At 40.2% G+C, this 12590-nt stretch overlaps 1 protein-coding gene across 2 annotated transcripts in view; it reads right to left on the reverse strand.

Annotated features, from left to right (window-relative positions):
* LOC108717414 (plasminogen) overlaps positions 1-12590 on the reverse strand; it is a 169537-nt gene that overhangs the window by 80295 nt on the left and 76652 nt on the right. For both annotated transcript variants that reach the window (XM_041564500.1, XM_041564499.1), the window contains exons 6-8: positions 6932-7052; positions 6728-6846; positions 4284-4446 (exon numbers count right to left, since the gene is read on the reverse strand). In XM_041564500.1, the coding sequence (XP_041420434.1) occupies positions 4284-4446; positions 6728-6846; positions 6932-7052 (403 nt within the window). The remainder of the gene's footprint in view (positions 1-4283; positions 4447-6727; positions 6847-6931; positions 7053-12590) is intronic.

Consider the following 12590-nt stretch of genomic DNA (forward strand, 5'->3'; position numbering starts at 1 on the left):
AGGTGATATTATTTTGGTGATAACCTGGTTCAATCTAATGGCAAGAATTTTAGCTAGGAGTTTTGCGTCTGCATTGATCAAAGATATGGGCCTATAGGAAGCACATTTATGCGGGTCTTTTCCCGGTTTCAAGATAAGGGTGATTAGAGCCTCACTCATGGTGTCAGGCAGGACACCCCCCCGCAATACACCATTGAATAGTGGGGTCAGCATCGGTACCATCTTCTTTTCATGTTTATGATATACCTCGGGGGGGAGGCCGTCTAGGCCGGGAGATTTTCCCGATGCTAGGGAGGCAATTGCTGCACTCAGCTCTAGGTCAGTGATTGGTGCCTCAAGTATGTCTGAATCGCCCTGTGACAGACTGGGTAAGGGAATGTTACATAGATAAGAGTGGATCCGTGGGGCGGAATACGTTATACGGGAGGAGTACAAGTCTGAGTAATAATCTTTAAACACCCTGTTAATCGCAATCGGATCAGTTACTAAAGAGTCGTTGCTGTCACAAATAGCAGGGATGCTCGTCAAGGGGGTTAATTCCCTGGACAGTAAGGCCAATAATTTACCATTTTTGTCACCTGTGGCAAATACGTTGGACTTTAAGTAAAGTTGTGATTTTCTGACCTGCATCAGCTGTTTAGTATGCAAAGCTGTTTGGGCAGTAACCCAGTCATGTTTCGTTTGCGGGTTGGGGTCCTGAGTAAAAACCTTTTCTGCAGTTAGTGCCTGAGCCTCTAGCATATCAATGTCACGCTGATTTTTTCTGTTATGGGATTTGATTTGCAGGATATACTGCCCTCGAATGTAGGCCTTCAGCGAGTCCCACAGAATTTGGGGATTAACAGAAGTACTGTTGAGCTCAAGAAAGGATTCGATCTCCCCGTCTACTGCCTCAGTTACACCCTCCTGCTGGAGCCAGTACCTATTGAGTTTCCATAGTCTATCACTAGGAAGCGGGGATGTTTCAATCTGAAGCAATACCGGGGAATGGTCTGAGATTCCCCCCGGAAGTATATCAACCTGGGTTGTCTGTACCAGAATCTCAGGGGACCCAAAGGTCAAATCAATACGTGACATAGTGTTGTGCGAGGCAGAAAAGCATGTAAATCTCCTTTCCCCTGGGTGTTTCTCTCTCCACAAGTCAATGTAGTGAAAGGTTGACGCCCATCGAGGCAGAGAGGGAGAGGGCCTAACTCCAGGTTTCAGTCTGTCTAGAGGCTCAGACATAACAGAGTTGAAGTCCCCCATCAAAATGGTGGGAGCCAATGGCAATAGTAAAAGTTTTTCCATTAGGGTTGACAGCAGCGATTCATTGAAAGGGGGAGGAATATATACATTGATTATATTATACATTTTCCCATTCAAGTAACAGTTTAACAATATAAATCGACCCTCGCGATCCGTCACAATTTGAGACATCGTAAATGCACAGGACCTAGTTACCAGAATCGAAACCCCCTTGGCATAGGAGGAGTAGGTGGAGTGATAGCAGGCCCCCAACCAGGATTTTCGCAGAGTACAGACCTTTTTACCTTCAAGGTGGGTTTCCTGAAGAAGAATCAAATGTGGTTTAACCCTCCTAATCACCTAAAATACGAGACCCCTCTTTATAGGGCTACCCAGTCCCCGGACGTTCCAAGATAACAGTCTTACCTCCGCCATGGTCTAAAAAAGTGAGAAAGTCTCAGGGAAGGAGAGGGCATACTCACGGGGAAGTAGAGGCCGAGTAGAATGTAAATCCAATAGTAGAGAATGAGACTGCCCAAGAGCAGATAGGTAAATCCGAGTAGGACCAGAACAACGACATCCAGAAAAAGGTTCAGCAGTGGCAAAACAAAAAACATCCCCTCCCCACCCGTTCCACCCCAACTTGAGCGGGTTTCGTTCCCAAAACTATAAAGCATAACTGCAGGGGGAGGAACCAAAGGGTGTAAAACGTAGTTCTCCGGTTCCAGGGCTTTGGACGATCTAGGTCTTCGTTGCTTCTGACGCCGATGTCACTCCGAGACATGAGGCAGGAGAATTCCCTCATAATGGTGGTAGCATATCAAAACTGGAGAGCCAAATATTAGGCTTCAAGATGCACAGGACTTGGTGGTCGTTGATCTCTCGGCTGTCGGGCAGGTAAGGGTGGAGAGAAACTTGCTTCAATCCAGCGCCGCGCTTCTTCAGGAGCAGTGAAGAAAAAGGCTCTGTCATCTTTTACCACTCGTAGACGGGCAGGGAAGGACATGGAGTATGGCACTTGCAGCTTCTGTAGTCTCTCTTTCACCTGATTGAATTTCAGCCTCTGATTACGGACCTCCATAGAAAAATCAGGATAAATTGAAATTCTATGGTTCTCGTATTGTATGGAACCAAGGATCCTGGCTTCCCTCAATATCGCATCGCGATCCTTGTAGTTGAGGATGCGGGCAATGATTGGCCTCGGTGGGTGCCCCGGGGGAGGCTCTTTCGTTGGGACTCTGTGAGCCCGTTCAATTATGAAGCATTGTAAAAAGGGTTTTTTGCCAAAGGTATGAGCGAGCCAGGATTCAATAAAAAGTTCCACTTGCTTGCCTTCCGCACGCTCAGGAATACCCACAATGCGGATATTATTCCGCCGTAGCCTGTTTTCTAAATCATCCGTTTTGGCTTGTAGGATAGAGATTTGCCGAGCATGAGCCTCCAGAGTAGCACTGTATGGCCCAGTCCTATCTTCTAGGTCTGATATGCGCCTCTCAGTCTCTTGAGTGCGCTCTCTAAGTTTTTGCACATCCAGTTTCACTATATTAAAGTCTGTTTTCAGCTCATCAAGCTTATTCAGTACAGAGACGTGATTAGAGCCAAGTTGTTGCATAATTTCCCCCAGAGTAGGCTCTGAGGGGGGCTCCACCTGGGTGCACACTGCTTCCCCCAAGGATACTGTAGTGGCAGCCATGGAATGGCAATCTGATGGTGGGGGGTCTTGCTCAGGTGTCCTGGCGAATTTACTGAGGGAACGCGCTGCATTAAGGCTCACCTTGCTTAGCTGCGCAGCATCTCGTTCCGACTCTGCTGTCTCCCACACAGTATCAGGCCCCGCGGCGCCATTTTGAGGAGGCGCATGGTGCGGCTCTGCAGATTTGGATCGTGCCGGAGTTTTTGCAGGGTTGTTTCTGCCCATGACTGACGGTACCGGACAGGCAGCAGGTACTTCACAAAGGCAGTAAGCGGCAATAGAGGCAGATGGTGAGGGTTTACAGGGTAAAGTCAGGGGTTTCTCTCGGAGTGCTCACACTTCAGCGTCTTACTCCATGCGTCGCTGGCCACGCCCCCCGCTCTTTTTATGGGATTTTTATAGGCGTATTTATCAAAGGGTGAACTTTCACTTCACCCATTGATAAATACGCCTTTCAAAATCCCATAGAAATGAATTGAGAGCTGTGGAATTTCACTCTAGTGGCAGAACTTCACTCTTTGATAAATTTACCCCAATGTATTGTGATTTGCAATATTCAGATATGTTATGCCTTATTTAAAAGCTTTTAAAATTGCTACCACTGATGTCAAAATAACAGGCCTATAGTTTTCAGGCTGAGAATGGGAAAGCTTTTTGAATACTGGCACCAAATTAGCAATTCACCAATCTCTTGTAACCATGCCAGGCATACAGTAAATGAATCCTGTAAAATTGTTTGCCAATCAGTTTTTTTAGTACCCTGGAATAAATACCAAAAATTCCAAATCTCTGCTTTTGTTGTGCTGTTCTTATCAACCAATTTACCTCCTTGTGATGCTAAAGGTCCCATTAATTTTTTACTATTTATATATTTAAAAAATAATTTGGAATTTATTTTTTGTCTCGTTGCCCTTTCCATTCTCTCTTTTGGTTTGTCGGTTTTAATAAAGCTCCAATACAATACACAGGGGACATGGCCACATTTGGGGCCAGTTCTGGTAATTTCTCTCTCTCTCTAAAGTGGCTGGAAGAATAAAATTGTATGTGCCTTGAACACAAGGCAACACAATATGTAGTTTTACTGGTGTCGCTGTGACAATGTGAATAATGTGAACAACCTCTTTAAATAAATAAATAAATAATTATATCTCTGTAATCGTAAAATAGAACATTGTACTTAAACCAAACTAAGCTGCCATATAGATTAAATAACATAAAATCATCATAGTGGTTTTATGTCATATTTAAAAGTTTTATAAGACATAAGGAATGGTGATGTATATTATGAAAAAAAAAACCCAAGCATTTAGTATATAATACCTGTATTATTATTTATTGCAACTTTCCCATATACAAAACTTACTTGCATGGATAGTTTTCTGGGGTTCTAATGTGTTTGTGAGGCACCTGCGAACTCCATTGTTGACATGTTTTTCCTGATATGGTTACAGCAATATTTCCACTATAGTCCTCACCTTTACCGGACAAACACTGCACCCCTGGAGCAGATGTTGGAGGATTTGTTGCTTTCATGTAGACAGAGAATAACGAAACCATATTAGAAAATAGTTAATTGTGAATAGATTTTCTAGCAAAACAGTTACATTGTTTAGAGGAAATTAACTGCATTATTATTTTTTCTAATAAGATGCCAAACCAATTAAACATACACATCTTAATTAGCAGCACTACAAAAAAAAGAAATTGATATATACAGTATATAGAGACAGACAGACAGACAGACAGACAGACAGACAGACAGACAGACAGACAGACAGACAGACAGACAGATAGATAGATAGATAGATAGATAGATATAGACAGATAGATATCCCCTACAGCTCAGAATGTGCAACAAACTTTATTACTGCCTTATTCGTTTTCTGTCTGACTCGTTATTTTTAAGTTCTATTAATCTTTTTTCTTGGATGGTGGGAGGCCAATTATATATTTAGTGATACACTGTCACAAATCATGTAGCAGTATGGTACCGCTACATATATGATTTGGTCTTGCTATAGACAGAAGGGTCTGACGCACTTTTGGAGTTTATAGAGCAGCTAAATAACAATGAATTTAATATCAAGCTGACATACACATTTAATAGTAGACAGATTGGGGGGTAATTTATAAAGTTCATGCAGCACATGTTTATTTGGAAATTGTTATATTGCCCATGTGTTTTCCTGAATGCTGAAATATTGCACTGTTGTGCCCATTTTTTGCCAATTTGCAAAGTACACAAATATCCACAAATGGCTTGCTCCTGTGTGAGGTCTTTGTACGTGAAAATAACATTACAAGTCTCAATTTGCGAAAACTGTTTTGCAGATATTTTCTCCGTCACCAAAAGTTGTGACATAACTCAAATGCAGAGTGTTCCATAAATATTCACAATTTGCGATTTTGCCATATTTAAAAAGCTCTTATGGACATTCGGAGCACAAATACAAATTTCCAATTATGCTTGCACATAAAATACATAAATACTTCCAACCTTATCCAGCTTTATAAAAATAACAATGTGCAAGGCAAATATGTACACTGTGCAAATCATTCTGCTCTGTGCGAAGCTACTTTCTAGATGTGCCATTTGCCATGTTAGGTGAATAGTTAACAGTACTAAACAGACATTACTATAAAATCCATCCACTATACCAACCGATTATATGACAGCAATTCTCTTAAAATTATAAAGAAAGAATAAAAACACACACACACATATATATATATATATATATATATATATATATATATATCACTTACTCAGAGTTCCCCTTCTAAATCCTTTGCTTTGCAGTTTAGCACTAAGGAATCCCCCTCTAAATAAAACAATTCACCTATAAATACTTGCTCCCGACTGGGGTCTAAGTTAAAATTTTAAATGATGGAGCTCCACTTCTCAGACTTTCTGCTGAGTAGTTTGGTATCAAGTTTGAAAATATCTTGTGAATATTCAAATAAACCTGGGAATTGACTTTTAATAAAAATGTGTGGCGTTCTGATATAAAGGAGAGCTAACCTGGTAAATGGCACATTGTACAGTTTGAGTTTGTGTATACCATTTTATCTAGAACACACCGATTAATTGTACATTGTTGTTTAGCGTGGATTGGGTAAAACTTGACTTTCTAGATGTAACATTATATGGGACATCCAATGATACCCTGGCCAGTGACCTGTCCCATAAAAAGACAGCTACAAACTCTATTCTTCATTTTTCTAGCCACAGCCCCCTTAACCACAAACAAGGGAATTCCATTTGAGGAATTTATAAGATTATTGCAAAATTGTTCATTGCACACTTTTGACACAGTCTTTTGGAGCAAATGTAACAACTTTTAAAGTAAGAAGTTTTATTACTGGCATGATTGCCCCTTTCATTTTTTTTTTGCCTTACTCTGATAAACTTAGGACAAATGTTTGAACTTGACAGATGCATTGGGTTACTATGATTCAGTATACCCTGCCACCACAGGGGGGGGGGGGGGCTGTGGGAGACGGAGGCACAAACAATCACAGGGTCTGCAGTATGGTTTCAGCTTTCCTGTACCTTGCCACTGTAAGTAAGCATGGGGGTTGCAGAAAGCTAAAGGTGTAAACCACAGTTGTGTCTTTTCTACTTCATCTACTTTGTAAAACTATATATGCACAATAAAAATAATAGAACATAATATAACATATCATATCTGCATCTAGAAGTGCAAAAGTACAATATTTATTCTAGGATAATTAAGCTGGGTATAGGTTCTCTTCACCACTGAGCAGTTGTGAAATAAGAGAACAAAAATATATTAATCAACTTACTGCAGCGTGGGATGTTACAGTGCTCCCACCGTTTCTTTGGGTTTGTTGTAAAACACCATGGCCTTGGTTCTCCATCTGGATTCCGGCAATAATTCCTTTCAAGATTTTTGTCTGGAATGCTGAAAAAAGCATAATAAAATGTTTGTCATTTCAGTTTCATCTCGTGTTGGTTTGTAGCTTATTGTTAAAATGTATTGTATTTACTTTGAAGGGCTGTAGCCATGAGAATGAGTTGTCTGAGAATCCCAATTTTGACATTCAATGCCTGAAGCAGTCTTTGAAATCTGGCCTCTGTAATTTTCTCCACTACAATGCATGCAGTCCTCTGTAGGTTTTCAAAATGAAAAATATGTGATGTCATGATAATTCACATTGTTTTGTTATTTGTATGTTACACTTTCTGTATCTTTATTTTTAATACATATTTTTATATTATATATATATACACTGTATATTTATATATAATACAAAAGAGAAGATCAGCACTCACAGGTCTTAAAAGTAATAAATAATAATTTATTATAAAGGTATGGACTAAGGTTTCGGCCCCCTAGGGCCTTTCTCAAAGTACCCAACAAACAGTGAAATTTGCTTAAATACACATACTGGCGGGAAAGACAGCATTGATGACGTGCATAACTCGTCATAAAACCATTGACTCTCATGTAAACATACCACTGAAGTTGTAGTGAATAATCCATAAAATGTAAAAACCCTAAATACTTTGTGCCAAAAAGAATCACAATAGCAAGTAAAGATAAAAACAGAGCAATATGTAACACCAATATCATTATGGCAACATTGTAACTTTCCCCATAAAGAATCACACATTATTCTTACGGCAACATTGTAACATTCCCATAGATAGACACACATTATACCTGTGGCCGTGTTACTCATATGCTAAAAGTTGAGAAGATATTCCAAAATTGGCCCTCAGTATACAGTACATCTCCCGATCATAGAATGCAGTGTTCCTCCTACGTTCATGTGAATAACTACAATATCTCTGTTTACCAACTACACTAACACTATTCTTAATGCCCTACCTTTATTCCTGTTTCCAAACTTGGTTGTATTTTATGGCACTATCCCTCTGATCTTGCCACTCCGGTGATCCACTATCTATTTCTATATGTTTATTTATTTTTATATTTATGTTTTTACATTTATTGTATATTTTTATTTTCTTTGTGTACCACAGGGCCTATGGGTACTACTCCCACACATATTTGCTACGATCATTTGTCCCAGTTATGTGTTGATTCGTTAATTAGCAAATGCATATGTTTGTTCATCAACCCCCTGTACGTGTAAGCAATCATACTTTAATCTACATCCCAGTGGTAATAGGCGTCCTTTATCTATACTCGTGTTGAACAAAATATTGATTTGTGCTATAAATTATGCTAGCTATACAATAACCCCATGTGAGTACAAATTGTGCAATAGGTTTTGATAAACATACCCAAGTCAGAAAAATCTTAATGACCCCAAAACCATAACCTTGTCCATTGTGAGACCACCCACTCGAACCCCCATATAAGTTTACAAATGAAAAAATGCAAAAGAATGTCCTAAGTCCAGGATCATAAAAAATGTGGAAAAAATATAAAAAGTATAAAAAATAAAAAAAGTATAAAAAATTAAATCAATACAACACCATAGTGTGTGTGGACATCTTCATATTTGTCCATCTCTTAGTCTCCATCTGCCAATTACATAACCAAAAATGACATCCATCTGCCAATCCTAAGATGTTAATATGTAAAAAGAGTACAAAGATCTCTTATTTTAACTTGCTTACGCCCTGACCACCTGCATAGGTAAATATCCACTACCGCAAAGTACAAGGCTGTGTAGGGTCCTATCCTGGCTTCCAAATCAACAGTTGCTTACGTTCAGCGGTACCGGCAGTCCATGCACTCATCCACTCGAGACATCAGGTCTGTGCTCATGGGCCAAATATAAGCCACTGTGTCGGTGTCCCTGGGGTAGGGGTTTCACACGCCTGAATATAAAGTCCTCTTACTTAGGGCATGTTGGGCAATTTCAGGGGCTCATCAGTTAGCGGATCCACCTTTGTCCACCGTCACGCACCGCTCACTTCTGCCCTTGTCAGCAGCATGGTCTGCGTTCAACCATCACCGCCTTCTTATCAAACAATCATCTTTGCATTGATCCGTGTTACATCATGTGCGGTAATTCATGGATTGTGGTTATTTTATGTGCCGGGTACACATTTCAGGGCCGCTTCGGAGGTGCCATAATATTGTCAGTAGGTAAGGTAACATCACTTATCACTCACAGTTTTAAACTTCATGTGTGGCTGATGTAGACCGTGTCTGGACAGACTCTCCATTGCAATTTGGCAACCCCTCATCAAGTGGGTTGCAAAGTGGGTAATAGAAGTCTGAAGGTAGAATCACGAATTGGAAATATCTTTGTTAGGAGTTATTTACCCTTCTGCGCAGGTCCAGTCCAGGGAGTTCACAGACGACATCTTCTTCCACGCGATCTTCTTCCTGCTTTGAACAGCATTTTGGCGCATGCGCAGTAGGAGCATTTCGCCGGTACGCATCTACTGCACATGCGCCAAAAGTCACGATATACTTTTGGTGCATGCGCAGTAGATCGTACCGGCAAAATGCTCCTACTGCGCATGCGCCGGTCAAAGCAGGAAGAAGATCGCGTGGAAGAAGATGTTGTTTGTGAACTCCCTGGACTGGACCTGGGCAGAAGGGTAAGTAACAAGTTAGGGGCATTTGCCCAGCGGGACGGGTAGGCCAGGGGGGAGGATGAAGGGTGGCCAACACACGGGAGGGGGGGAGGGTTTTTGCACCAACTAGGTTTCCTTCCCCTTTAAGGACATATAGGCATATTTTGATGTAGAATTAACTTCTGCTAAAAACTGAGAAGTGTCACTATATCTTTAAGTCATTGGGATTTTAAAAGAAGAGACTACTTAGGGAGCACTGAGCAGGCAAGCAATACAAACATGAGTATTTATCATGCTGTGTAAAACATTACCGGTGATGTTTTCCATAGCAACCAGTCAGCAATTAGATTTCAACAGTAACCTACATGTTAGAAAACAAAAACAGATCTGATGGTTGCTTTGGGCAACATCACAGGTAATGTTTTACACAATGTTTTACACAGCATTGATCTTCTTTTGTTAAAATCCTGCGAGTGCTGGATCTTCATTGTAGTTTGTGTTGAACCACAACTCTTCACCCAACTATTAATCTTGTTTGGTGTGCGGCCTTTTCTATTATGTATACAAAAATTACCCACTGAACTAAATAGCCAGAGAGATCAGAGAAATATATTTTTACACAGCAGAAAAAAATGTTTCAAAATATAATGTGAAATATAATATATAGTGAAATATATATAAGGAAATAGTGAAATATTTATAAGGCAAATACAAAACAGAAAATATGAGAAAAAGAGAAAGACTATGTAGATTTGCACCCCGTTGTGCTTGCCACCCCCTGGCGAAATCTTATTAATTTGTATATAACAAAGCATCAAAAGCCATTTGTTTCCATGAGTCATATAAAGGGCTAAATTCAATTCAATGAGAAAAAGTTATCTCACAGTTTATCACATGAAAAGTCATGGACAAGATTCAATTTGAGAAGAAACAAACTTTTCTCCTAATTCAGTTCCAGTTTCTCCCATAGGCTTCAATACATTTTTCATCTTATAAATCATGAGATATGTTTTTCTGAATTGAATTCCATCTCAGATTGAATCTCACCCATATTTTTCACATGATAAACCTTTTTCTCACTGACTGAAAATGTGAATAGTTTAAGCCCAAATTGAAAATTATAATTGTTGCAGAATAAAAGGTATAAGTAAGTTATTTCTTTAAAGGGGTGGTTCACCTTTAAAGTGATACTGACACTAAAAAACTACTTTTTAAAATATGAATAAACATTAAAAGTTACCTATAGGTCATGCTGATACTTTATGGCAAAATTATAAGAAGCATGCAAAGTCAATTTTATGGTAGATGTAAAAAAAAAAAAAGGTTCAATTTCTGGTTTCAGTATCTCTTTAAGGTAACTTTTAATAAGTTGTCAAATGGCCAATTCTAAGCTTTCCAATGGGTGACGCTGACCCCTTCTAAAAAGCAAATGCTCTGTAAGGCTACAAATGTATTGTTATTGCTAATTTTTATTATTCATCTATCTACTCTGGCCTCTCTTATTCATATTCCAGTTTCTTATTCAAATCAATGAATGGTTGCCAGGTTAATTTGGACCCTAGTTACCAGATTATTTAAAATGCAAATTGTAGAGCTGCTAAATAACTCAAAAACCTTTAATAATAAAACATGAAAACCAATTGCAAATTGTCTCAGAATACCACTCTCTACATCATACTAAAAGGTGAACAACCCCTTTAAATAAAGCAAACGTTTGCTGAGCATTATGGATAGTAGACACTTCTTCAGTGATTAACATATGTTTTTCCTCTGCTGCTGAGAGATTCAGTTAAAAACCATGTTTGTTTTGTTGCTAAAACCTGTTATTGCTGCATTTTTTGTTAATTTTTATGCATTTGACTTCTAAAGTTGTGCTCTACTTTGCCTTTTATATATATATATATATATATATATATATATATATAGATATATATATAGATATATATATATATATATATATATAGATATATATATATATATTGTACAAGCCAGACGGGATTTATAGTGGATGGCAGATCAGTATCCCCGGTTTTTAGGTTCTGAGCCATCCATTTAAGAATGTTCCCTTTAAGAAACACCAGAGGGTTAAGCAGCCAAGGGGTGTTTAAGGGAGTCAGCAGCAGGTGTGTGAGAGAAGGAGCTGCACAGGAGGGCTGGGCTGGATTTGGTTGGAACTGCTGTACTTTCAGAGACCAGGGGGGCCTGATAGCCAGGGGGATATTATCCTGGTGTTTTCCCCACAGACCAAGCCTGGATAGTACCTTGGGGTACTGAAAACTTAAAAACGCTGAAGTAAGCTATTTTGTTTATTGCTGGACTTTATGTTGCTGAATGAAGCTGTTTTCTTTCTGTTACATTTTGCTGCTGGAAGTTCTCTCTCTCTCTCTCTCTCATGATTGTGCCAGCGCGCATTGACGCACGTTTTGGCGCAAAATCTGCCAGTATTTAAGGCCCATTCTGACCCCCAGCCAGTGCCCGTGATAGAACTCTGTTTCTAGTGGTTTCTGAGCCTAGTGCGTCTGATCCTGTTATTCTGTTTATCTTGATTATCCGTGTTTGACCCTGCCTGTATCCTGACTACTCTGAACTCTGTATCCTGACCCTTGCCTGCCTACGACAATTCTTCCTGCTTAACCCCTTGATTGACAACCCGGTTTGACCCTTGCCTGCCTGACGATTCTGATATCCGCCTGCCTCGACCCAGCCTGTCTGACCATCCTTCTGCCTAATCCTTTTGTATGTGACCTAACAGCCGTGCCCCTTTGCCAGCCAGAACATCTCGCCTTGTACCCCTCGTTAAGTCCAGGTGGCACCCAAGTAAGCTGAAGGCTCCTCCCGAAGCCCAATGGTGGTCACACTACTGGTAAAGCCGAGCCGAGACCAGGGTACTTGGCACTTGTTCTGGTATTGGGTGCCGGTCGTGACATTATCACGGGCCCATGGAGGATGAAAGTCACGATGATGCTGCTGCTCCTCCTGCTTCAGCTCCTCCAATTACCACTGAAGTGCTTCTTACCACCTTGCTACAGCGCTTGGAGGACCAAGAGCGGGAGCAGAACAATCTCTTACAGGGTTTTCACAACCTAACCCGTCAGCTGGAGAATCTGCAAGTTCTGCAGCAGCTGCCTATTCCTGTTCCTCCTG

This window comes from Xenopus laevis, chromosome 5S (genome assembly GCF_017654675.1).
Source record: "Xenopus laevis strain J_2021 chromosome 5S, Xenopus_laevis_v10.1, whole genome shotgun sequence".
Classification (NCBI taxonomy): domain Eukaryota; kingdom Metazoa; phylum Chordata; class Amphibia; order Anura; family Pipidae; genus Xenopus; species Xenopus laevis.